The sequence below is a fragment of the Seriola dumerili genome, unplaced genomic scaffold (genome assembly GCF_002260705.1).
Source record: "Seriola dumerili isolate Sdu_G_001 unplaced genomic scaffold, Sdu_1.0 BDQW01000002.1, whole genome shotgun sequence".
In the NCBI taxonomy this organism is placed as follows: Eukaryota; Metazoa; Chordata; class Actinopteri; order Carangiformes; family Carangidae; genus Seriola; species Seriola dumerili.
Window position 1 is genome coordinate 11,478,454 of NW_019174257.1, and position 25,990 is coordinate 11,504,443.

General features: G+C 39.2%; 3 protein-coding genes across 3 annotated transcripts; 2 read left to right on the top strand and 1 right to left on the bottom strand.

The window, feature by feature from the left end:
• Nucleotides 1–909: 909 nt before the first annotated feature.
• Nucleotides 910–7,836, bottom strand: LOC111223969 (kininogen-1-like). The gene is made up of 9 exons (XM_022748334.1): nt 7,725–7,836; nt 7,406–7,502; nt 6,183–6,329; nt 5,177–5,293; nt 4,883–4,958; nt 2,620–2,789; nt 2,426–2,536; nt 2,219–2,314; nt 910–1,636 (listed from the first exon to the last, which is right to left on the bottom strand). The coding sequence occupies exons 2-9, from the start codon at nt 7,469–7,471 to the stop codon at nt 1,319–1,321; spliced, it is 1,101 nt and encodes a 366-aa protein (XP_022604055.1). The 5' UTR covers nt 7,472–7,502; nt 7,725–7,836; the 3' UTR covers nt 910–1,318.
• A 1,704-nt stretch (nt 7,837–9,540) lies between these two features.
• lamp3 (lysosomal associated membrane protein 3) lies at nt 9,541–14,307 on the top strand. The gene is made up of 7 exons (XM_022768376.1): nt 9,541–9,657; nt 10,864–10,944; nt 11,194–11,276; nt 11,732–11,857; nt 12,406–12,478; nt 12,902–13,072; nt 13,975–14,307. Exons 1-7 carry the CDS (start codon nt 9,606–9,608, stop codon nt 14,112–14,114), a joined length of 726 nt encoding a protein of 241 aa, XP_022624097.1. The 5' UTR covers nt 9,541–9,605; the 3' UTR covers nt 14,115–14,307.
• Nucleotides 14,308–14,749: 442 nt separating this feature from the next.
• Nucleotides 14,750–25,990, top strand: mccc1 (methylcrotonoyl-CoA carboxylase 1). The gene is made up of 19 exons (XM_022738601.1): nt 14,750–15,012; nt 15,532–15,575; nt 15,929–16,068; nt 16,251–16,346; nt 16,517–16,638; nt 16,779–16,926; nt 17,011–17,132; nt 17,245–17,356; nt 17,971–18,052; nt 18,147–18,274; nt 18,379–18,562; nt 18,863–18,972; nt 19,197–19,413; nt 19,520–19,606; nt 20,979–21,028; nt 21,403–21,540; nt 22,381–22,488; nt 25,019–25,090; nt 25,223–25,990. Exons 1-19 carry the CDS (start codon nt 14,957–14,959, stop codon nt 25,355–25,357), a joined length of 2,151 nt encoding a protein of 716 aa, XP_022594322.1. The 5' UTR covers nt 14,750–14,956; the 3' UTR covers nt 25,358–25,990.

Genomic DNA, 25,990 nt, shown 5'->3' on the forward strand with positions numbered 1-25,990 from the left:
CAAATATGGTAAATAATTTCAGATTATTGATCATTTGTGATCATTTTATTTGCATCTCATGTCCCAAATTCTCACTTAAAACAGGAACATTGACTTAACAGCGTGCGGTTTCATGTTCTGTTCTGTATGCAGTTCTGTAAACTACATTACAGTGTGTCACTCATATATTTCCATAGCATACCATGATGTCAGAACCTTAACTTATACTATGAATGAATGTACAACGGGCCAATGTATTGTTTTTCACAGCCTACCTGCATGAGATTGGGTAAAGATGAATATTCTTCCTCTTTTTTGTTTGTTTGTTTTTATTTAGTCTGCTAGGCAGCCATGCAGATGTTTATAAATTAATGCCTTAAGTTTGCTCCCTGTAGGAACAATTTCTAGGACACGTTCATTCTCACAATAACCTGCGTTTTTATTTATAAGTGTATATTGTGTTTTGTTTTGGCTCCCTGGTCGCAGAGTAAAGGTTTGTACCCTGACTGACTGGTTGGTCATCTGAGTGTTCTGTGAAGATGTACAAATAAATTTGTTAAACATTCACCTGGCCGTGTTTGCTCTTGCACTGTCCCCCTGTTTCAGTTTGCTTTATTGAATAATGTAATGTGTAATTGACTGTAAGCATTTTGTGAAATTTTGTAAGCCGTGTTCAACCATAAGGATTTCAAATTCTTGGTTTTGTTGGTTCCCACTGTGAATCAAAATCTCTTAAATATCTTGGAAGATTAAAAGGTGGATTAAAAGGGACGTCATGGGACGCTGTGTCAGGAAAAAACACAGTGTGAACTCTGTATCTTCCAAAATAGACCTGAATACTGCTTGTCCATATAGAAGCAGGTGATTACAGGCTATGTTTACAGGAAGACTAGTATTTAAAGGCTTTTAATACTCACACAAAAAACCAGCACAAAGAACAAAGTTTTATTTCACTTTCTTGCAGATTTTTTTCTGCTTTCTCACATCTGTTATAACTTCACACCAAGGGCATTTAATCATTACTCATTACTTTGATTTACTCAAAGGAACACCTGTTTTTCTCCTTGTTATTTATACGATAACACTAAAGAGCTCTGTCATCATTTCAGTCCTTATTTTTCCAGTGCTTTCTGAGGAGTTACAGGGCCCAATCTAAACTCGTTGTTTTATGAACCCAACCCTCTTCTTTGCCTCCGTAGTTTTAAATCGGCTTAACACCCCTGAAGAGGTTTCTTCCAGAAGAAGTCCCTGCAATGCAACTAGAGGACTAGTCTACAAAACAAACACGAAATCTGTTGGGAGAGTGTGAAAATTATTTTGAACATAAATGTGGAAAATTTTATGCCAGCAGGTCTGTATCACTGAAGCCGACTTCTGCTGGCGGTTGTGTGGCGCCCGTCTCTATGCTGGCCTTCGTAGGAGCTCCAAGCACAGCAGGAGGGACTGGGTTGAAAGGTTTCCAGGGCTTAGATGGGCAGTGGAAGGGGTTGTCATTCCCAGCTTCCGAGGCCACATCAGGGGAGCCGGACGGCTTGACGGCTGTCAAGTCCTCCTCAGATGATTCTTCTTTGGCTTTAGTGGGGGGCTTTGAAGGTATGGCTTCATACAGGATGTTCCTGAGTGGAGACCAGCCGGGAGGACGGCGCCTGTTGAACGTCTGAAGAAAAGAAGACAGGATGTGGATGAACGTGTAGATTGGAAGGATTACACTCTTTAAAAAAAAAAAAAAAAAAAAAAAAAAAGCGGCGATTCTTACTCTCACTGCCAGAAGGGGGAGACCAAAAAAAAGTTGGCCTATGCGCGGGCTGTGGGTTTTGTCAGTTTGCTGTTGATTTCTCCTGCCCTGAAGTGGACAACCCCCCCCCCCCCCCCCCCCAAAAAAAAACCCCAACCTTTGCAGCTGTAAAGTAAATTTCAGCTCTCACTAAATCTCTTCACTTAACAGCTGTTGTGCAGTCATAGACCCCAGCAGGTCTGTCAGTGATTTCCCAACATGCGTGCACATCACGCTGTGTGCACATGGCACTAGTGAGAGCCATACTCACTGTCTAAATCGTTTGGAGGGGGTGTGGTGTCTTTTTTTTTTTTATTTTTTATTTTTTTTTTTTTTAAGCCTTTCCAAAACCAAAGACCTAACAAAAACTGTGCTAAATGCAATAAACTCTTTGCCTGCTCTAAAATGAGCCCCTAATGTTAGCATGTCAGGTTAACTACAGAGTAATAACAAAGTGGGCCTCACCGTAGGCAGTTCACCTGGTTCACACTCTAACTGGGCCTCCGGGGCCTCAAGTCTCCATGGAGCTACATCCACTGTAGAGTTACAGTTTGTAAACTCCTGCACACAAAAATACACACACACACACACACACACACACACTCAAGTTAAATAAGCCCAGAAAAGATCACATAACATCAGTGGTCATATGTGTTATGTTTTCATATTTACCGTATCCTGATCATCAGGGACACACAGTTCGTTGAGGTCTTTGTGTTCAGCCTTGGCGCAGGTGGTTTTCTGCATATCAAATCTCACCTTGAACCTGAAACCTGCGACCACCTGCAGGGATACATAAACACAGCAGGTAGAAAAGAAAGACTTTTCCCAGTTCATCATCTCCCTTCATATCACACAGTCTCTACCTGTCTGGTGGCGTGGGCAATAGTGTGCAGGGTGAACAGGTGAGTAGAGTCGGAGATGGAGTTATACTTGGAGATGGAGACAGAAAGAGGAACTCTAAGGTCCTCTGAGGTCTCATCAATCTTCTCAGGGCAGCCCAGACAGGAAGCTTTCTCTGGAACGACGTAATCATCTGGAGAGGAAGCAAGATTGTGAAAAAGAGGAGACAGCTGCTGACCGTGGCTCGACCATGGTTACCTCATGACTGTGGGCAATATAAAACTGCATCAAAGGCAGAGTTTAATATTGAACAATATTAAAATACATGTTTGCCAAACACCTGAGTTCACTGAAGCATGGGCCTGCACTCTACTGGGTTTCCTTTCACCCCCAATTGAGGCTCTGATAAATTAAATGTCAAAGTGCAATAAAAAACTTTTTTTTTTTTCCCTGAAATCAATGAATAATGTGATAGATAATTGGGTTCTCAATATTGATCAAAAATAATCGTGGTTATTATTTTGGCCATAATCGTACAGCGCTAACTGTAACAGGTAAATACCATTTTAATACAGAAAGGAATTATGCAAGCTTAGTCTTTTAAAACTTGCAAAACATTTTGGGAACAGGAGAGAGAACACAGTGGGAAGGTTAGGCAAACAGACTAAAGTCTAGACTAGGCCACTGCCTTTTATGGTGCGATGAGTTAATATTGTGCTCTCCCTATCTGCAGATAGTATTGATATATTACACAATCGGCCTCCCCTGTATATCCCCTGCGCCCACCAGTGTACATTTTCCTCAATGACTCACTGTTTTCTAAATGAGCCATATGCTCTCCTGTGATAAACAGTCATGGTGGACTACATCGATACTGCAGTGATTCCTGCTGCTGCGAGAAAATTTCAGTTTCTGACTTGAAATGGGTCAATTCCCCCAGTGGAGTGCATCACATGACAAGAGACATAATAAGTTGTAATGAGCCACTGGTTTCATGGTAAATGTCTTAAATGAGTCCCAAGTTGAAAAAGTTTTTTTTTTTTTAAATAATCTTATTGAGCGCATTTAGAAAGAATCTCCACTTTAAATTTGGTTCAAGTTTCCGGGCAAGTAAAATCATTTGTCCCTTTAGTGTCCCAGATTATTTCACTTTGCAGAAAACATGAAACAAGGCGAGCAAGAGGCTTCATCTTGTATTCAGATTTTCTGTATTTCTGTATTTTGGTAATATTTATAGTAATCATTTCACTGTCTTGCCAAGAGTTATATACCGCATTCAGACAATGTTGACAGAATGGGAAGAACAGGAAAAACACATCTTCACGTGTGATGGTGTATTTGCAGCCATTCTGACAACATCAAGTTTGTTGGCAAACTACGTATTTCATGTTACTAAGAGGGAGATGTAACTGGTGTCAGAAATTCCTGATATCTCTGACTTGAAATTAAAAGTCAGAGGTTGGTGTGAATGTTTTTTTTTTTCCCTACTTGGCTGCACGTAATTAAGGTTTTAAAAAAAAAATGAAAATATCACATGATTGTAGCGTTAGATCAAAAGATTTGACCCATTCTCAGGTCTCTTCTATTAATATGTTTCTGCAGTACCAGAAGCTGTAGTTTCAGGACTTTCAGGACCGCAGTCCTAAGACCGCATTTCTAAGACTATAGTTTTTCACAATAGTGCCACTTAGCGATTTGGTTACGGTGCGTTGTATGACGCACGTTTAAAACAAATTGGGTTTCTGCTGCAGTGGTAGTGTCACAGAAAACCAGGGTCCTAGAGATGTGCTGTCCAGGAAACATGGTCCTGGAAATGACTGCGGTCCTGAAGTCCTGAAACTGTGATGTGCAGAAACATACTACTCATCATATGAAGCTTCAGCCAGTAGTTATCTTAGCTTAACATATAGAGTGGAAACAGAGGGAAACAGCTAGCCTGGCTCTGTAATCTGTACAAAAGCTGAATTGTGAAAAGTGGTTTTACAGAAGGTTATGCCAGACTGTCATTTCTTCCCCCCCTGTCTTCAGTCTTTATGCTAATCTAAGATAACCATCTGCTGACTCCAGCTTTATATTTACCCCACAAACATGAGAGCAGTATCAGCCTGCTCAACTATGTCTCTGCAGAGAAGGAAAAAAATGTTAAACTATATCTTTAAGTAAAAATGAATTAACTGCCCTGGCAGCTAATTCTGGCTTTGCTTGTGTCATAGTCTTAGAAACAACAATCCAATGAACTTTTATCTAATGAGATCATGTGATCATTCTGTTCATCCAGTCACTCACCGAGCTCACAATCCACCTGCTTAGTGTCTGTTTCCGCCTCTGTCAAGTAGACTGTGGCATTGCATGAAATCGGCTCCTGGAGGAACAACCGGATAGATGACGCTTTGATTATGATTAGTGTTATACACAGCATCAGAACTATCACCAACTTTAAGAAAAATAATCTACTGTAAATGCTCTAAAGGAATCTGCAGCTTTGTTTATACATAAATATTAACAGTCTTAGCATTTACTCCACAGATGTGAATGGAAAATATGAATATCAGCAACCGCATTTCATCCCATCATCACTACCTTGCGTCTAGTAGACAGATAGTCACAGTCTCTCCAGGGTTTGTTGCTCCCGGCAGGACAGTCACTCCTCCTGCTGGTGAACTGCAGTGAATACACCGAGTCTGAGCCGTTCTCTGACTGTGGAGAGAGACACACACAGTGTGCATCAGAGGTCAAAGTGTCTGAGGATGTTTTCGTCATCCCACAGCTTTGGTTCCTCTTGTTTCATCACCTTCCAGTTTCAGCTCTGACACACGCCGTGTGGATTTTTAAAGGAGGTAACAACCATCAGATCTCTTCACATCTGAATCATTAACGCTGAAAGAATTTTTCAATTCAATAAACAATTGTTTTGCTAACAGAAAAACAACTGTTATTTTTATTGATACATTACGATCAGTTTTATACAACTTAATAGCTATTGCATTTAGGATGGAAATTTACTTTTTACTTTAAACACAATCCATGTCTTCAGTACATTTATCTGACAAGTAACTAATATTGTAAAAGTGAAGGATTTACACTCACAACAATTCATTTAAAATTTAAAGTTAATTTAAAATGCAGTCAGGAATGAAATATTGTGCACTAAGACTTCATTTCTGCATGGTTTGTAGTGACTGTTTAAAACTACTTTGTCGAACACTCCCATTCAGGGGAGCAGTGATAGACTTCCTCACAAAGAGCATTGAGAGTTACAGCAAGTGCTGTTTTTATGTGTAATGTTTCTGTGTGTTCCTTCTTTTTCTTTTCTTTTACAGTTTTGATACTAAGCTGTGTATGAAGTCATGGCAAACCACAACTGTGAAATACAATACAATAATGCAACAATAATGCAACACTGTAGAAGTGACACCAATCACCGGTAAAACTATAGTATTTTAAAGAAGAAAATGTTGTTGCCCACAGGCACTCTCTACACTTTTATATATACTATAGGAATATCAAGTTTCAGTATGTTTTTCTTTAACCTTATAAGGAGTCTTGAAGATTACTTATGAGGTAAATATGCAGACAGTCACTGTACCTTGCTGGCTGTCAGTATCTGATAGAGGGCCAGCTTGTGTCCAGTGCTCAACTTCTCATTGAACTTGTGCAGAGCGCTGCTGACAGCTTTCTCTACAGATGGGTCATCGCAGAAGATAAGGACGCCTGGTTGGACGTCCACTGCCTCCTGGACAAGAAGAAGAAGAAGCATTACCATGGAGAGAGAGAGGTTAGTCGGTAAAGAAAGAAAGATGACTGACTACAATAAACTACAACAGAAGTCCCCAGACTCTGCATTTGTATGCCCTGTAGGATTTCCAAGATAAGCCGGAGGGGCTGTGAGATGATTAACAAGACAGGAAAAAAATCTGCAATGCAAAATTAGGTCTGACTTTTTTTATTTCTCTCCAAACCTGCTTTTTGGTGAAATTGTGATAGCCCTACCTCTACAGGCCTTTAAAAAAATCAAATCAACTGAAAACCACTCTTTAGTTAAACTGTTAACATACAATTAATACATTTACTTAAGTGCTGTACTTAAGTACAGTTTTATGGTACTTGTACTCTCACTGGTTATTTCCATTTTATGTTTACTCTTCTACTGCTTCTACTTCTACTGCACTACATTTCAGAGGAAAATAAAATAAAGCCAGTTTTCCAGAACGGGATTTACTTAATGATTCAAATGCTTGTAATCCAATATATATATATATATAAAAAGAAAAACTAAGTATATTTACTCAAATACCAATAATAATACAAATTATTTTGAAATACATCTATTTTACTTGATTTTATGCTGTATATCATATTTAGTTGTGTATTCCATTAATTTTCCACATTTCAGAGGGAAACACTGTATTTCAGTCTCAGATACATGTAATGGAGAGCTGCTGACTCGCACCATGTCAAACAAGTAAAACATTCTTATATGTAAGTAGGAAAGTAGTTAGACCCATTTCAGCAAGCTACAATGCTTAAATGTGACTGAAATGATATTGAATCTATTATACACTTAAAGTTGCCGTATTGCTTCATGCAATAGTTTACTTTTGATACTTAAACTACATTTTTTAAACATAATTCTGGTATTTTACTTTTTACTTGTAAGAAAGTATTTTTCTATTGTGGTAATAGTTCTTTTGCTTTAGTAAAGTATCTGAAAAAGTAAAGAATCTCTCTTCCAGCACTGCTGTAAACCCTAAACAGCCTGATAGTTCCCCCGCTTTCACCTCAGTTTAAAGGCTGATACTTTCTGCTTACCTGCCCAAAGACAGAGCTGTGGAGGCACAGCAGGCCCAGCACACATAGGCCTACTCCACTCCTCATTGTGTGATCTCGATGGATGTTTGGCTCTGCTCTGTTACAAAGCATTGAAAAGGCGAATATCACACCAGCTGAACACTTTCCGCTGCAGTTTATTCGTTTATCATTACAATATCAGTGCATTTCATTTCAAAATGACGTCCTGACTCAGACAGTGTCAGCTGGATCAATGTCAAATTCTTTAGTCGTGGCTTAGAATTAAGCATGTTTGTAACCTATGAGGTTTGATGTAAAGAGTTAGTGATGCAGTACTTACAGTTTCTGAAGGTGGAGGCCTGCTGCCGATCCTGCCGAGCGTGAGGGAGAAAAACTCGACTCCTCTCCACACAGGGATGGACGACTGACTGAAGTTCTCCTGAAACTGTAGGTGGGAATCCTGAGAAAGATGATGACACACAGATACATACACAGAGGACAAGAGGGCACAGAGGACGCACACACACACACACACACACACACACACACACAGGCACAGGCACAGGCACACACACACACACACACACACACACACACACACACACACACACACACACACACACACACACACACACACACACACACACACACATTAATGCTCAAAGCGCTCAGTCGGTAAAAGGAGAGCAAATGTTTGCTTCTTTGTTTGCCCTCCTACCTGTTGAGTCAACACAACAGTCATTATCAGAAAGAGAGAGAGAGAGCATATGAGGAGATGAACTAACTTCCTTCATTAGTGACGCCGGGAGAGCAAACACCCTCCTACCTCAATCTGGACACACACATACCCACAAATTAACCACATAAAGTAGAGTAGATTGGCACTGAATGTATAGAAGGGAAACATTCCCTAACTGTAAGTGTTTAGGAGGCCACTGTGTGTGTCTGTGTGTCTGTGTGTGTACTGGGTGTGTGTTTTGTGTGTTTTAACTGGTACTTTGTCCCTGTCGACCTTTAGCCTGTACCACTCAGACTTCCCAGCTGCTCCTCTTTGAAATGAAGTGAAATGTGCTCAGATGTTACACTCCATATACTGTAGCTGTATCACACAGACACTGTGTTTGCTTTGTCTTGTCTCCAAGTTCCGTGAGTGCGCGAAGGTCACCTCATACCTGCAGACTGATGACAGCATGCCAAAACCTTACGTGTGCCTGACAGGTCATTGGCTCAGCAATCGCTTTACCTCCATCATCTGTACACATATGTGCACATCTGCAATGATAGATACAGGAAGTCAATTCTTACAGTGGCCTGTTTGGTAGAGACAGCAGATTTAAAAAAAAAAAAAAAAGAAAAAGAAAAAAGAAAAAGAAAAAGAAAAAGAATCGTGATTGTGTGAAATTATAGATGAGAGCAGATTTATAAAAATGTAATTCTGCCCTCTTGTGGTTCCACATGCGCAAACACATATTGTGCTAATTGGTAGCACGCTGAGTAGCCTACACACACACAGTCTCATTTATACTTAGTCATATACAGTGTGTGCACATATACACTATACACAAACACATCTCATACACACAATGTGCATTGGTGGGAATGTGTATGACTAAAGGCACAGTATCAAATTAAATGATAAGGGCCCTGAGGCCTTATTATTATGATTTTATATATTATGATTATGATTAGGATTGTTATTCTTATTACCTGTTTCAAAATTTACATGGGACATATTACTAAATAAGTTTGTGTTTAAATGTGTTGTGTGTGTGTTGTGAATTGTGTTTAAAAACCACAAACAGGGGGTCAATACAGTAGGTGCCCACAGTTTGTAGAAGAAGAAGAAGACATTCAAGGATTTATGTGAACATTGAAGAGGAGACAAGGAAGAAATGAAAGGAAAATATATTTGACAGTGAAACACATTTAACAAGATCAAAGTCATAAAATTGCAGAGAAACTAAATTCATCTGACAAAGTCATTTTCAAGATTTCTCTCTAAGTGTAGATCGGCTGAGCAAGGCAAGGTCATTTTGTTCAACTGACGTGAATTTACCATCAGAGGTGTGAGCTCTCACCCGCCTCCTGTGGTACTTCACTTCCTCTGCAGGAGTCTTCACGGTGTGTAGGTGTTCAGCAGTTTTCACATTGAATCACCAAACTACAGATGCAGCGCTTCTGATCTCATCACGTTACTCTACTCTTCTCTATTCTTTTAACTATGATGCACACAGGTGCACGGTGTCTTTTCTTCCTGGCTGCTGTTGTTCCAGGTAAGACTCATGATATTCAATAGCATTTCATCCTCAGATAATAGACTATAAACTCTCTCTATAGATCATTCTTTGTCTCTCTCTGTAACTCAAACAACTGTGTTGCTGTGCTCTTCAAATTCATCTGCTGTTCCTCTTCATGATACTATAAAAACTGTGTGTAAACCAAGACCTTTATGCCACAGATGAATGAATATGAATATGAAGTATCCCATTCTGTAATTATCATGCATTGAGATGAATAATGTAAGGAGTGAACCTGTGATTGGGACATTTCTAATGGTTTATTTATATTTATATTTATATTTATTTAATAGTTTGAAATGAAATGATGGTCTTCATGAGGCTGTTTCAACCTTCATGGCACCAGTGCTGTCACTGCTGCGAAACTGTCACAAATTAAACAGGTCTGGTTTCCTGTCATCGTTGCTTGTGTGGTCTCTTGTGGTCCCACACTCGTCTTCCTCACTTTGAGGTTTAAGCATACACATGACAGGACAGTCATCGCAGCCAGTTTTCACACATCACTACATCCACTAGTTCACTTCCAAATATCTTGTAAATGCAGGTTGTTAAAAAGAAAGAAACTGTCAAAAAAGTGGAAAACATCCGACAAACCTTTATGTTTTGCAGCAGCAGAAGCTTTCAACTTGTTTTTTGAATTGTATACCATTTTTAAATTATTGTAATAATGATACTTTAGTGTAATTACTGTAAACTTTAGACCAAGGGCATGACTTATTTTTATTCTATAACTACATCCAGAAATCTGTTTCCGTCTGTGTCTTGTTGATAAGCAGGAACATGTTGGATGTGATTTTTTTTTTTCCATTGGTTTCAATTTTTTTTGTTGTTGTTGAAGATTCTGTTAAAACTATCTCATGGCATCAATCCTGCAGGGGCTAATAAATTGTAAATTTTTATAGGAATTTACATCACAAGGTATCAACTAATCTTGTGGCCCTTTTTTTTTTATTTTTAAATCCACTCTATGTTTTGCTCTAATTGCGAATATTCCTGATTCCACTTGTGTGCCATTAAGCAAGCAGCAGTTTTTTTTTTTTTTTTTACCAAATCCACTCTGTTGAGACTCACAGATAAACTCTGTCTAGAGCCAGGATCAATCACCAGATTGCCAAGGGTAATGATTTACTGATTTTTGAAACGCCACCTTGTTAAATGGCAGGTCTCTTCTTCCTCCTCCAGGCGTCCACCTCCAGAGAAATGACTCTGAGACTCAGATCTACCGGCCGGTCCTGCAGCCCTCTGAGGCCATTCCTAAAATAGGTACACACACAAACACAAGACTAGATTTATTACAGAAATATAAACAAAGCACCAGTTTCTGTAGCCAATCTATTGCAGAAAGAATCGCAAACATGTTGAAATAATGGCATGAAGAGTGGTGGAATCGTGGCGAGCTGCAGCGAAATGATGTCAGTCAAACTCACATCACAATTGGTACTTTACTAGCGTGTGTGTTAATGCATGTATGTGTGCACTTTGTGTGCATGTCTGTGTGTGTTTTGTGCACAGGGACCTACATGCTGCAGAGCCTTGCTGGGAAACCCTGCATCAAAGCCACCATGGGAGCAGAGTACATCGTCATTGAAAAGAAGGTTAAAGGCTGTGACTGGCTCAGCACTGTGTGTGTGTGTGTGTGTGTGTGTGTGTGTGTATGTGTATGTGTCTGTGTGTGTTTGTGTTTGGTGTGCATCTGTCAGGGCTGTTCATTTGTGAGTAGTACATATTTCCCTCAGTGTGTATCACTAAAGTTTCTAGTATTTCAGCCCTTTTTGCAGAAAGTGTGTGTTTGTGTCAGCATCTCTTTGTGAGGTGTTACAAGCTGGTTTCATTGTTCAAACAGTGAAAATCTAAAACTGATGTCAGCTTTTTTCAGAATCCAGAATAAAGCTGGGTGTGTAGATTTATGCTCTCATATGTCTCTAATATAAGTGATGAATGCTAATTTAGTCACATGTTTTGCACAAATGAAAGTAGAAATGAGGAGAGACGATGACTTGTGACTCTGTACAGTGATATGAAGTAATGCTTCTCCCCTGTATGCCCTCAGAAGACCTGGTATTTCAACCTGGACCCCTCCAGGGTCAGGACCAGCGGTTACTGTGGCAAAGAATCTGCTCTTCTGTCTGTCACGCTGCCGGACAACACTACCAGCCTGGAGTTCACCTTCAAAAAGGTACGACACAAAAATTCACATATTCCTCAACGTGTGAAGTTTGCATGTTCTCTCTGTGTCTGCGTGGCTTTTCTCCGGGTGCTCCAACCCCAACAACAAACTTCATATATTCCTGTAAAAAAATGAAAAAGATAATTCAGTTTATTTTTATTTTTATTAATATCTGTAAAATGACAAATTACATGTGTACAAGGGCAGAATGTAGCACAATGCATCAACCTATTACAAGACTGAATAAAGTGCAAGTCAAGCACAAACATCACACAAATAGTTCATTTCCAAAATGTCCCAAAAAAAATTTGCAGCCAAAATGTGTGTGTTAACTTCATGGAAACCAAAAATGCAATGTTCATTTAACTTAAACTAGTGTGGACTGTTTATCACTGGAATATAATTCATTTGTGTAGAGCTTTAGTGAGACTTCCAGGTTCACATCTAGACCAAAATGTTCACAACAAATTATGAAATTATGTTTGTTTACTTGGAAAAATGTGTATCTGCTTAGAATTCTGGGATTTCTGAATCAATCTCTGTATTTTTGTCCCCAGGAAAATAATGTTTCCTATGTCACCAAGCTGAGTGCTCGTGTGTCGCCTCTGCCTGTTTGCCAAAGATGTGCCAGTAAGAGAGAGGACAGATGATATATGGCTGTTTCTATTTCTGATTCTGAGGAATAATCTGCAAACTCTTAGACTGCAACTGCCTGTGTTTAATTTTATTTAAACTGGAAATTTGACAAGCAATCAGACAATTGTTCAGTTTTTAAATAAAAGGAAATAATATTTCAACAAAAAAATACAAAAAATAATTTAAAAAAGGAACAAATACATACATTTAAATAGATATTAGATTAGATATTTTGATATATATTAACTGCTGACATGGACTTCCTGTTTGTTATAAATTGAAGAGACTCAAAGTAACATTCAAGATCAAACAGAAACAACTTAAAACAGGGAATTGATTTAAGAAAATTTCACCTTATGTATATGAAGGTTTCCTAGTAAAAAAAAGTGCCTCTGTTTTTTATCCTGCTCCTCCCAGATAAGACTTACTCTGGCTTGTTGGACCATTACAAATTGTTTACAACAGCCAATGGTCAGAGCTTCAAGTGCAAATCTGACAGTCTGCTGCTGATGTCGTCCGAGCTGAGGATCAAGCTGGTCCATCTGCAGATGCAAGCCTTCACTCTGCCCAACGGACAGTATGGAGAAGGTGACTGAACTGATTATTTGGGTTCCACAACTGGATCTGAACCAACTGAACCGAGATGTTAAAAGAGAAAGCTGTGAGGTCATGAGATAGAAAAGCAGGGACAATATGTTTCTGCAGCCCAAACTTATGTTTTAGACGTTGCTCTTTCTCTTCAACAAATTGTTTTGTCTTGGGAAGCTAAGTGCAAAATTTAGACTGCTCAGGTACAAGTAAATCAATGCTGAATGAGCTTTAAGTTTCCTTATTTAGACAAACCACTGATCCACTCAAAACTAATGTGATTCTCTTTTCCCTGCAACTTCAGCTGAGTATAATGGTCCTTTGTTTGTGCTTCCTCTCCGGTAGTCAAACTAGTAAAAACACGTTTACAAATAAATCAATATGAGCACAATCTTTACCTTTTTTTCATGCATAAAAACACACACATTCATAACCTCTGTGTGTTTGGAGCTTGTTGTCTACAGTTGGACCAGATTATATTCTTATATTCTTGCTTTCAGAACCATTTCAAAAACTCACTGGCAACTATAGTTACCACTCTGTTTAGTGTCCTGTTTGGCTTCAGCACAGTTCAAAGGGTCAGACTGTCAAAAGCCCTGATGAATTTCAACATCTAAAACAGGAAGCTAAGAAAAGATGGTCGCGATCAATGCTTGCTATCTTTTTTTTTATTGCCTTTATTACTGTCATACATTTGGGCCAGAAGCAGGAAGCTGTGCCAGATGAAATAAATAAAAGCCCGATTTGTGACCCTTTGTAGTGGATTGAAAAGATAAGATGGGGCTTTTTCTGGATTTACTATGAGTTCTCCATTTTTGAGAAGTAGACATGGTTTTTGAAGGCTTAATGACACACCCCACTGGACGGATCTTTAATCATCCTCCTTCTCTCTTATGTTTCAGAGGTGGAGTGCTGGGCTGACTTTAACAAGCGAGTTGTTCCCATCGTCATCGGGGCCACAGTGGTGGGTTTCATCCTGATCACAGTGCTAACCCTCCTGTTCATCAAAGACCGCCGCAGCCAAGGCTACGACAGGCTCTGAATTTGCTGTGAAACTGGATGCAGGGTTACTCCATATTTTATACTCAGTTACTGTAACAAAAACATTTAAAAACTTCTTCTCCTTAACCTGGACTTGACTTTTATAATAACATATAAAGGCCTGATATCTTATATCCAAACTATAAATGCGAAAAGTATTGTTAAATGTATTTATTTGACCTTTCTTTCATTAATTTCACAATCTCTTTGTAACAAGTATGAACCTGAATTTCATTTCTTTTCCGTTCTGCTTTCAATGATGACTTTTATTCATTGCTGTTTTTTGTAATATTCAAATTTATTGTAATTTTAACAGTTATTTAATAAAAACAGAATTAATGGTTATTGAACCCTTAATCAATACAAATGATCCTGTCAATTCAAATCTTATATTTTAGGAGGTGTAATCATTCATTACGAACTGTAATTCAACACCTGTCAGAGTGGACGAAGAAAAAAATAATGATAAATAAATAAATAATTAGCTCCACCACCCGTGTGACCTGTGAAACGTCTCCCTCTGCTGGTCCTTTATCGTCATTGCAGCTCCCTCCCCACCTCCATATCCCCTTTTCTCATTGGCTGTGGCCACTACGAGTCCTTGGAAAGGTCATAATTAGTAATACAGACATTAAAAGGCGTGTAGCAGTGTTTATTCGTGCGTGTGTAACATTTGAAAGCCCCAATTAAGATCTCCGACTTAAGCTGATTGGTTAGCTGTAGTTAAAATAGAGCCAAACCGACGAGTAGCGTGTTTAGTAAATTAGCACTTCGCCTTTTCCACGTTCAGCTGGTCAGTCAATTAGTTAGCTAAGCTAGCAGCTAGCCCAGCAGCTGGTAGCTATGGCTGCAGTTATCCTGAGTTTCCCCACTCTGCAGGGTCTGAGAATATTTACACAGTGAGTACATCAACTAGTGACATGTCTGCTCAGTTCTTGTCTGAAACAGGCTGTCCCTTGTAAAGACATCTTATATTATTAGATATTTAACTTCCTGTAAAAGTTTTTCAACCGGACCAGTGTTATCTTACGGCTGAGCTAACCAGATAAGGCACTTTTGTAGCTAAGATTGTAAATTTTCCACTAATGGCCATGACTGCTAACCTTGACAAAATCACGTTATTTCTGGACTCAACGTCAGCGTGTTGATAAAATGTGGTTCATCCTGCGAACTACTGGAGAGACAGATAAGACCTGAGCAAGGTTAAATAAAGGTAGCAGTTAGCATGGCTAGTGTGGCTGGTACAACATGCACACAGTTGAACATACAACTGTGCGACTGTCTACACTGGCAACTATCATTCTGCTCAGTTATTTAGATTTATAGTGACTGTACTTGCTATTTCTTGAGCAGCGTTCATTTACTAAATGTTCTGCACTTCACTTTCCTGTACTTTCCTCTCTTCTCTCCTCTGTCAGAAAATTATCATGGACCAAAAGAGGCGTGAGGTTCGTTTCAGGAGGTGAGTTAAGGACATGTTCCTTGCAATGTTGTTATAAGCAATCATGACACCAATAGCTCTGCTGGTTGTGAAATAGCAAATTAAAAATATTTTCATTATAGAGTAAAGTGTACTAAAAATGCAGTGCAAGAGATATAAACTATGTCCCTGTGAGCAACTATTCCTGAGGATGATAGGGCATTGATAGTTGCAGGCCTTTTAAAGCTTTCTGCACTTTTTGTGGCTGAATTTACTATTGCTTTGAATAGTGAAGTAACAATATGTATAAATATTTTTTTAATTATAGCATGATTTCATTTAAAGAGCCTTAGCTGTCAGTTGTTGAAACTGTGTGTCCGCTGTTTCCTCTTCAGGGGTGGGAAGGATAGAGAAAGTGTTGATTGCCAATCGAGGAGAGATTGCATGTCGCGTGATGCGTACAGCCAAGAAGATGGGCATCCGCTCTGTGGCGGTGTACAGTGATGCAGACAGACACTCCATGCATGTGGCCATGGTGAGAAGCGAGATACATTTTTCTCACATAAAAGCAGTTTTTAGGTCTCGGTGTTCTTTCCCACTCTCTGCAGCAGCTTTTATGAATACAATGAGACAATATGATGTTTTCTTAATCTGCCCATTGATTGTTTTTAAGCTTGCATTGGGACACTGTCTTCTTTTGCTTTGGTTGTTTTGTAGGCAGATGAAGCCTACCACATCGGCCCTCCGCCCTCCCAGCAGAGTTACCTCTCTATGGAGAAGGTTTTGGAAGTGGCCAAGAAGTCTGGATCACATGTGAGTTATCCTGCTAAAGAGAGAGTTCTTTAAACCATCATAATAGATATAGATTATAATGTTCAGGTTTCTTTAATCGCATTAACTATTCTTAATGTTGCACAGTGGGGCTTTTTATCCTTATTACATCTAATCTTCCTGAAATCTTAATTGTGTGTTTTTATGTGTAGGCGGTCCACCCTGGCTATGGCTTTCTATCTGAAAACACAGAGTTTGCAGAGGCGTGTAAACAAGAAGGCATCATCTTCATTGGGCCACCTTCCTCTGCCATTCGAGATATGGGCATTAAGAGGTGACACACACACATTAAAAAATATCTATAATATCTGTTGAGGACTTTGTCATTACAGCAGCATAATTTCAAACAGTTGAATAGAAACATGAATAACAGAATTTGCCAATTGACTTGCATTGCTTTGTGTCCGTTTTCAGCACATCCAAACACATCATGTCAGCTGCTGGGGTGCCAATTATTGGTGGTTACCATGGAGAGGACCAATCAAATGAAAGGCTGCAAGCAGAGGCTGCTCGGATTGGATACCCTGTGATGATTAAAGCAGTCCGTGGAGGAGGAGGAAAGGTGAGAGGATGGCGAAAAGCCAAAATAACTTTGATGGGGAAACTTCAGGAAACAAAAAATAACCCTGTGTGTGTGTGTGTTTAGGGGATGCGTATTGCACGCTCAGACTCAGACTTCTTAGAGCAGTTGGAGTCGGCGAGACGAGAAGCCAGAAAATCCTTCAACGATGATGTCATGCTGGTTGAGAAGTTCGTAGAGGACCCCAGGTAACACTCACTCCCTCACTCACTGCCAACCAGCCAGTTCTACTATGTTGTTATTTTCCCCTATGTAAAAAAAATGTGTCCTTTTATTCCTCTCTCTGTCTGTCTTCTGCAGACACGTGGAGGTTCAGGTGTTCGGAGACATGCACGGTAATGCTGTCTATCTGTTTGAGAGAGACTGCAGTGTCCAAAGGAGACATCAGAAGATCATAGAGGAAGCACCAGGGGTGAGGGCATGATGGTGGTTACAGAAATGTGTCGTTGAATTAAAGTTGACTGATAAGGACTTTTAAAAGTTGATTATTGTACCTATGGCATCTAAGTTTTACATTTTAATCAGTGTCTCTTGCAAACATAAATTTTGGTTTTCCACATCTAGAAAATGGAAATCTGATTTGAGGTTTAAGCTCAGGATATCTTGAGCCACTTTTCTGGAATAATCTCCTTGCTGGCAGAGAGGAAGTACGGTATATACCTGAACTGTATTAGCCTGTAGGTTATTGGACATGTGGCAACTCTTGTTATCAATCTATGTTTTCCAAACCCACTGATGCACATTCAATAAAAGCTCTTAATTTAGCTTTTAGTTAATACGACTAGTCTCTTTAACTTGGAAGAGGAGACACATCGGCATCTATCCTTCACCACCATGGTGACAAGAGCTGGAAAAGTTCACCTGTATTGGCAGGATTTACTGCTGCACTTGTGTTAAATGAGGAAAATCTTCTATATATAAGGAGAATCTACTGGACATTAGGTCTGCGATCACTTGAAAATGTTTGTGTCACCTGTTGAGTGTTTACACTGTATTTTGACACTCCTCTATACGTATTTTTTTCAGCCTGGTATTAGTCCTGAGGTTCGCAGGAAACTTGGAGAAGCAGCAGTTAAAGCAGCCAAGGCTGTCAACTATGTAGGGGCAGGTAAGACACACAAACACATGCACACATCTGACCACATTGTCAGACCCAGAACACACAGTAGCGTATATGACATATTGCTTGTCTTCCTGTGTAGGTACGGTTGAGTTTATAATGGATGCCCATCATAACTTCTACTTTATGGAGATGAACACCAGGCTGCAGGTGGAACATCCCGTCTCGGAGATGATCACTGCAACCGACCTGGTGGAGTGGCAGCTCAGGGTGAGAGGGGAGGGATGGAGAAAAAGTAACAAGAAACTTTTTCACCAACAGGTAGAAGTTTTATTGACTGAAGCTTAATGATGCTTTGTGAAAATCTCCTCCAGGTGGCAGCAGGGGAGCGCCTGCCTCTCCTCCAGGATGACATCATCTTAGGGGGGCACTCATTCGAGGCTCGTATCTACGCCGAGGACCCAAACAACGACTTTCTTCCAGGGGCGGGGCCTCTGCTGCATCTCTCCACCCCTCCACCAGACCAACACACACGCATAGAGACTGGAGTCAGGGAAGGTAGGGAGTCTAGATCACACAAAACATGATTACACAAAAGACAAATATCAAGAAAGAAGAAGTTAAAAGAGATCTCTGGGAAATGCAGTGAAGAAATCGCAACAATGAGTGCTTGTGCAGTACTGGCTGGCCTTCATCCAATAATCTAATTTTATCCAATTGGGAAGTAGAAAATGAATATGACTACTCCAATGGAGTGTAGATAGTGAAGGATGAGCAAGGGACAAATACAGTTAATTACCATAACGAAAAACACTGAGAGCTTTACAACTGACATGGTGTGTGTGTGTTTATTTTCAGGGGATGAGGTGTCGGCACATTATGATCCAATGATTGCCAAGCTTGTGGTGTGGGGAGAGGACCGATCAGCTGCCTTAAAGAAACTGCGATACTGCTTACGACAATATAATGTAAGACACACACACACACACACACACACACACACACACACACACACACACACACACACGATGCTTTTCATGTCATGCAAATGAATTTGTTAGATAAATGTATTTATACTAAACTCTAAGTCCCTACGTGTAGTATTTCATTTAAATGATGCAATTTAAAAAGATATTTATATCTCTGTTTTTATTTTCTCTGCATCCTTCCTCTTGTCTGCATCCGTCCTCAGATCGTGGGACTGAACACTAACATAGACTTTTTGCTGAGTCTTTCCGGCCACCCAGAATTCGAGGCTGGAAATGTGACCACAAGCTTCATCCCCCAGCACTACGCTGACCTCTTCCCTACTCCGAGAGCTCCCTCTGGGGCTACGATCTGCCAGGCGGCCCTGGGTCTGGTGCTGCAGGAGAAGAAAGACACACAGGAGTTCACACAAGCCTCTACCGGTGAGGGGGATAATATCTTCCATGTCAGGAAAAATGATTTACAGCTTTTTGAACTGAAAAAAAATCATACTATACTAAATGTACATGGTGTGTGTGTGATTTTCAGACCCCTTCTCCCCATTTGGCTCTAGCAGTGGCTGGAGGAACAACATTCAGTTTAACAGAAATATGACACTACAGCTGGGAGACAAAAGTAAGTACCAGTGATACTGTCTGCCTTTACTGACCCCGAGTGTACAGGAAGAGAGGGTAGGTAGAGAACAGATGGGGAGGAAGGAAAGATAAAAAAAAAAAAAAATGTGGAGAATCAGAAACTTGATCAACAGGATCAGAAGTGGTGTAACGGCTGAGAAGCATTTTTTTTTTTTTTTTTTTTTTTTTTTTTTTTTTAATTCTCAGTGGTTAAACTTGAGTTTGATTTCTACTTTTTAATTCAGATCACAGTTCAGGAAGGGCTGCAACAAATACATTTTTATGATTAATTTTGTTTTAGTTAATAAATGTCAGAAAATAGTGAAAATGACCATTGTAGGTTTTTAGAGCCTAATTTGACAACTTCAGATGTCTTCTTTTGCCCCACATTAAGTCCAAAACACAAAGATTTTCAGTTTACAGTGACAACAAGAAAGACAAGCAGCAAATCCTTACATTTCAAACATTGGAACAGGAAAATATTTGACATTGTTACATAATAAATGATTGAAATTGTTAACAAATTATTAAAATTGTTGTTGATAAGTCTTGGTGTACGACTCAATTCACAGACTTATCATTTCAGCACTAATATAAGTGACAAGTTAGACAGGTGACCATAAATATGACTACTTGTGGCTAACAGGATGTTGAAGTTCAGGTTTTTCAATCTCATGTGCATGAGAAGCAGTGTGTTATACTGCAATGAATAACTTCCCTTAAACTTCAGTACAATGCACAATAGATGCACAATAAAAAAACAAGAGCCATGTATAAACATATCAACATGTATGCATGCACACACCCCTTTTATCTTAACATACATATGTACACACATGCACAAACATAGTCAGTGTATGCATGCATGCAGACATGCGCTCACCAGCGTACATACAGTTAAGTATGGGGCAGAAAATATACAATAAAGATCTGTAATGCACACACAGGTGGACATGGATTTCTTGGATTATTTTCATGTCTCAAACATTTTCATGATTTGAATATTTTAGAAGAGGAATGGGTAATGACAAGGATGACAGTTAATTTGTGTTAAATTAGTTGAAGAACTGATATATTGTGTTAGTTTTAATAAGCAGATTAGTACAGTTGGGGCCGGCTCATAACTGTGGATCTGTTTGAATAATTAAGTTTGAAGTTGGTCTGGTCTGCGACAGTTTGTTAATGAACTCATTCATTATTCAATGTTTCTATTAAAAATGTCACTGCGAGGCCAAAAATAAGTGCGGTGGCTGCTGCGGTGTCAGTGTGATGATGATGATGACGATGGTGTTCAACTGGAGACTTGGTGTTTCTACTTTACTGTCTGTGAATCCAAAACCTTTCTTGCAAACATTTCTTGTCCGTGTCTGTAGAAGTCGATGTGGTCATCAAGTACAACAAAGATGGAAGCTACAGCATGCAGGTGACTTTTCTTTTTCGACTGCATCATTAATAAGCTAATATGCCACAAAAGTTTTTTTTTTTTTTTTTTTTTTTTTTTTTTATGATAGTTTTTTTAATCTGAAGCACAAATTTCTTTTAAAAATGAGGAGATTAGTTTTTTATTTTGAAATAATTATTTTTTAAATCTGTGTACATTTATTTTATTTACATTTTTTTTATTTTTTACATTCAAATTAAACGTCTGTAAATTCTAATTAAAACAATACAATGAATAATACGAAAAGAGAAATGTACACAACAGTATTGATTATACACCGATTACATAACGTTCAAGCCGTATATGGAGAGATGAGGTAATAGTGTCAGGAGGTTACCCTGTGCTTCCTCTCTCAGGTTGGCGAGGAGGTGTACCATGTGACTGGAGAGGTAGAGGTTGAGGGTGGTGCTTTGTTCCTGCACTGTTCTGTCAACGGAGTGAAGTCCCGCCCCAAACTGGTGATCCTGGACAACACGGTCCACCTGTTTTCCACGGTATGTTGCTCACACTGCCACTGACACCAGAAACACAAGCTGAGTGAATATAGCATTTTACACATTGCTTAAGTCGGTGAAGCAGATATCATCATCTGTCATCTTGGTTGCACAGGGATTTATGTTTATTTACAATGTCAAGAAATAGAAATGTATGATTTGTTAATAATATAAATTTGGTAATTGTACTTTTTTCAACTTGAATGAAGAAGCAGTATTTCTTATAGGTCTGAAACTGATGTGTTTGGTCCATAAAATGCAGAAAATAGTGTAAATAAGGACATCTCAGTATCCTGGAAACATCCTCAAATTGCTTGTTTGGCTTGACAAGCAGTCCAAAACCCAAACATGTGCAATTTAGTATCACAAAACAGCAAATGTACACATTTCTATAGCTGGAACCACAGAATATTTAAGACTTTAGCTTGAAAAATGGATTGAATGTTTCTTAAACCTAAAATTTGTAAGCTTTAACTGGATGGGCTTATGCAAGTGCGTACATAAATCGACGTTAACCACTGTCTTTGTGAACCTCAGCAGTTTTAAATCTGTACAAAAAGTGTATTTGTTTTTTATCCACCTGTCAGGTGATTTATTACAGGTTTATTTTTCCAAATGAGGATGTGAATATGTGAAGGCTGGAAATGAATGCTTTCCCCATTCGATTTAAAGAGAAGTACACTTCACCTGTCACTGCACTGTCATCTTTCACGCCTAATGACCGAGGACAAGCGTTTGACATCTGACATGAGGGGACATTAAAGCTTGTTCAAATCCTCCTCCCTCAGCCGTCAGTGAACCGTCACCTCTGTCTCTGACATCTTTACATCTTTGCTGCAGGAGGGAAGCTCCCAGGTGTCTGTTCCAGTGCCCAAGTATCTGGCTGGTGTGAGCGGCTCCGGGGCCCAGGGTGGAGCTGTGGCCCCCATGACTGGAACTATAGAGAAGGTGAGTTTGGTTGTATCAGCCCACGAACTGAAAAAGCAGCAGTGAATTGAATTTTTGTCATGCCAAAGGAATCAGTTTATTTTTTATTTAGGCCAATCTAGTGGAGGCACCTAAGCCATCGTAATTAATAATGAATTGTAAATAAAATAAATATATCTTTGTATAAGTCTTTATAAGTTTTTCATATAACTCAAATTCAAGGTACATGTACATATCACTATCTTCAAAGAAAACCATCTTGCATAAAAAACAAGTTTACAAAAAATTCTCTAAAGCAGTTAAAATAAAAAATAGACGTCAACGTTTTTTTTTTTTTTTTTTTTTTTTTGCAGGAATTTAAAATGTTCTGACATAGTGAGATATTTAGTCTTTTATAGTTTTGTTGGAGGGAAAAATAAAAGGCCTTGGACAGACAGTGTGGAGAATGAAGGTCTCCAAATTCTCGACCTGTCCTGAAATATAAAAATAATGGACGAGGTATAGGAGAAAAACTTGTTGTTTTGTTCTTCAAGTCCATTATTTTCTGGATCAGGCGCTCTCAAAAGACATTATGATTCTTTCACTACATAGAAAAACCCACTTTCATCTCATGGTCTTCCTCAGTGGACAGTGCAACTACAAGAAGAATTTAAAGAAACAGTTTAACATGCTGGTTGTAGGCTCATGTGCTTTTTTTTTTATGTGAGTTGGACAATAAAAGTGATAGCACTCTAATGTCTGTATAAAGACCGGAAACGAGGGAACAGCTAGCCTTGCTCTCTGGCTAATTAATTAATTAATTAACATGTTGCATTGTATTAATTAGCTTTAGAGTTGCTAGGCTCTCTGCTGCCCTCCTGCTTCCTCACTCCGGCTTCAGTCTAAACGCAGCTGCCCGGCTTTTAAATACAAATAACAAGAAGTCACACATCACACCAATTTCATCCTCCCTCCCCTGGCTCCCAATCAAATTACATATCCATTTTATAATACCGGTGCTCACTTTTAGAGCCCTGCATGGTCAAACACCCCAATATATTGCTGACCTCCTTCCTCCCTTATAAGGTCAGTCGGGCTCTTAGGTCTACTGAACAAAAATGATTGGCTGTCCCTCCAACCTGCTACAAGACCAGAGGTGACCGTGCTTTTCAAGCTGTGGCAACCAAACTATAGAATACTCTCCCCCTTTCCTTCCAATCCATAAACCCCTGTGACATCTTCATGAAGCAGCTGAAAACATTTTTATTCAGACATGCTTTCGGTCAGTCTGTCTGAATACCTTTATTGCTTTTTATTTATTCTATCGCTCTTTATCGTCCTATCTCTCTGTCTTGAACTTTTGTTCTTTTTTATGTAAAGCACTTTGTGATTCTTTTAATGTGAAAGGTGCTATATAAATAAACTTTACTTACTTCATATTTAGTGTACAGCCACACGAGTGGTATGCATCTTCTCATCTAACTCTTGGCAAGAAAGCAACACACATGTACTTACCGAAAAAGTTTTTTTTTTTGTTGTTGTTGTTTGTTGTTTGTTTCCGAGGTCAAGAATTAGATTTAATGCTCAATATTAAACCGCAGGTAACTGTAACAACAATACTTTTACTTCATCATTGCTTCTTAACAAACAAACCTAATGATGATTTTAACATCTTTTTGTTATTTATTTTATTTGGGAAGTGGCATTATAATACACTCCTGCTGATACGGACAGTAATTGACTCTGTGAACATGCTATCTTAGGCCTCCACCTTGTCTGTTACTTTTATTTATAAGGACACCTCTGAGTATATTAGTGTTTATCTAAAACATACTGGCAGCTGGTGTAGTGAGGCTGAAGCACAAGTGATTTAGAGCAGACAGACTGCCATGTTCTGAACGAGCCGAAGACAATTCAAAGTCGACTGATCTAAAACTTTTAACAGAGAATTACAGTAATGTAAAGTAATAATGGCTCTTTGGGGTTTTTTTTTGTAAATATCATTCACAACAGTGTAAGAAAAAAAAAAAAACAAGAACAAATCAAAACAGAACATCTCGGCTCACAGACTCATTCACTCAAAAAGGCGAGACTCAGGATTTACATAAAAGTAAAAATAACAAATAGCTCAAAGACAGGTGTTGCTTAGGTCCCTCTAAAATAGCAGAGATGTCTAGACCAATATATGACATAAAAGGCTCCCATTTTCTGCAAAATACATTGTTTTAGCAATGTAACATGCATGTCAAATAATCCAAAAATGCATATTCAAGTATGATTTTATGCCAATATGTTTTGGATGGAACTTCAGAAGAACGCATTTTCTTGCACAGAAGCATTTTGCAGATTTTCATTTTATACTTATCAGTAATAGATGCATTTGATATCCAAAGTAAAATGCATAGTGGGTCACACTCTGTAGTAATAGATAGGATTTTATAATTTCACTCCCTATAATCTGCCAAAATTGCTGAATTTTCCTGCGAACCACAGGCAATGGGTGTTTTTGACATGAACACAGACTGAATATCCTCTGTGCAAACAAATAAACAGTCCGGTGTGTTGTGTTTAGGTGCTGGTGAAGGCCGGCGATAAAGTGACTGCAGGAGACCCGCTGATGGTCATGATCGCCATGAAGATGGAGGTGAGCGACTCCTGCTGGCTCTGCCTTACACACACGTTCTCACCTTTTTTAACCAGTTCAAATCACAGGTTACGCACACACTCTGCTGAGTCTCTATTAAAGTTGATCTGTTGTTCATTTTCTCCTCTGCAGCACACGATCCGTGCGCCCAAGTCAGGTGTGATCAAGAAGGTTTTCTTCAGCGAGGGCTCGCAGGCCAATCGGCACGCTCCTCTGGTAGAGCTGCAGGAGGAGGGGGAGGATAACGGGGACGGCGGCAGCCAGTAAATGCATCCGAACACACATATTAGCAACCGCAAATACACAGGGACAGGTAGGAGAGAGGCGGATCTAGTTACTGTGACAACCGGAGCATCCAGCATTAGATAAATGTTTCTTAAAGTGCAAGTCAGGACCTGAATCATCTGTTTGGGAGCGAGCCTGGTTCAGTCTGGAATAGATGATACGAATACTAAAAACAAAAACAGCTAGTGACATTAAATGTTCCCTGGTTGAACTTGAGTCAGTGGGTAAACACCACAAAGATCTGTACTGTACAGTTGCCTTTCACACAACAGAGTGTTGCCTTCATGTTGACTGTATTGTCTGTTTCTGCTTTTCTTTCTTGTGTTTATATTTTTTTCTGTTATAAGTGGCTTAGGCTTCTCTTCCTCTTCTTCTTTTTTTTTTCTCCAAGTCTCTCCACTAATGTGTTGGTTTCTGTCAGTGGTGTCGTGTTTCTTGAGTATTTTGGGGGAGTCCTGTCCTTTTGTTCACTTCAGCTAAATGCACTTGGATGACGTAGATTGCTGAGTCTCCTTTCTATGCACACTGTGTGCACTTCTTTACATGGACACAGAGACAAAATGTTCAAAAATGTTGAAGCAGATTAGAGGCAGAAGATATCAAGTAAGTGAGAAA

Excerpts from the sequence above, each read along its gene's own strand:
- lamp3 (XM_022768376.1), top strand. The coding sequence starts at position 9,606 with ATGATGCACACAGGTGCACGGTGTCTTTTCTTCCTGGCTGCTGTTGTT. Across the intron at positions 9,658-10,863 it reads CCTGGCTGCTGTTGTTCCAG|GCGTCCACCTCCAGAGAAAT; the intron begins GTAAGACTCATG and ends TTCCTCCTCCAG. Across the intron at positions 13,073-13,974 it reads CAACGGACAGTATGGAGAAG|AGGTGGAGTGCTGGGCTGAC; the intron begins GTGACTGAACTG and ends CTTATGTTTCAG.
- LOC111223969 (XM_022748334.1), bottom strand. The coding sequence starts at position 7,471 with ATGAGGAGTGGAGTAGGCCTATGTGTGCTGGGCCTGCTGTGCCTCCAC. Across the intron at positions 5,294-6,182 it reads AGATACTGACAGCCAGCAAG|TCAGAGAACGGCTCAGACTC; the intron begins GTACAGTGACTG and ends CTCTCTCCACAG. Across the intron at positions 1,637-2,218 it reads AACCAGGTGAACTGCCTACG|ACGTTCAACAGGCGCCGTCC; the intron begins GTGAGGCCCACT and ends TCTTTTCTTCAG.
- mccc1 (XM_022738601.1), top strand. The coding sequence starts at position 14,957 with ATGGCTGCAGTTATCCTGAGTTTCCCCACTCTGCAGGGTCTGAGAATA. Across the intron at positions 16,639-16,778 it reads CGAGATATGGGCATTAAGAG|CACATCCAAACACATCATGT; the intron begins GTGACACACACA and ends GTCCGTTTTCAG. Across the intron at positions 21,029-21,402 it reads ATGGAAGCTACAGCATGCAG|GTTGGCGAGGAGGTGTACCA; the intron begins GTGACTTTTCTT and ends TTCCTCTCTCAG.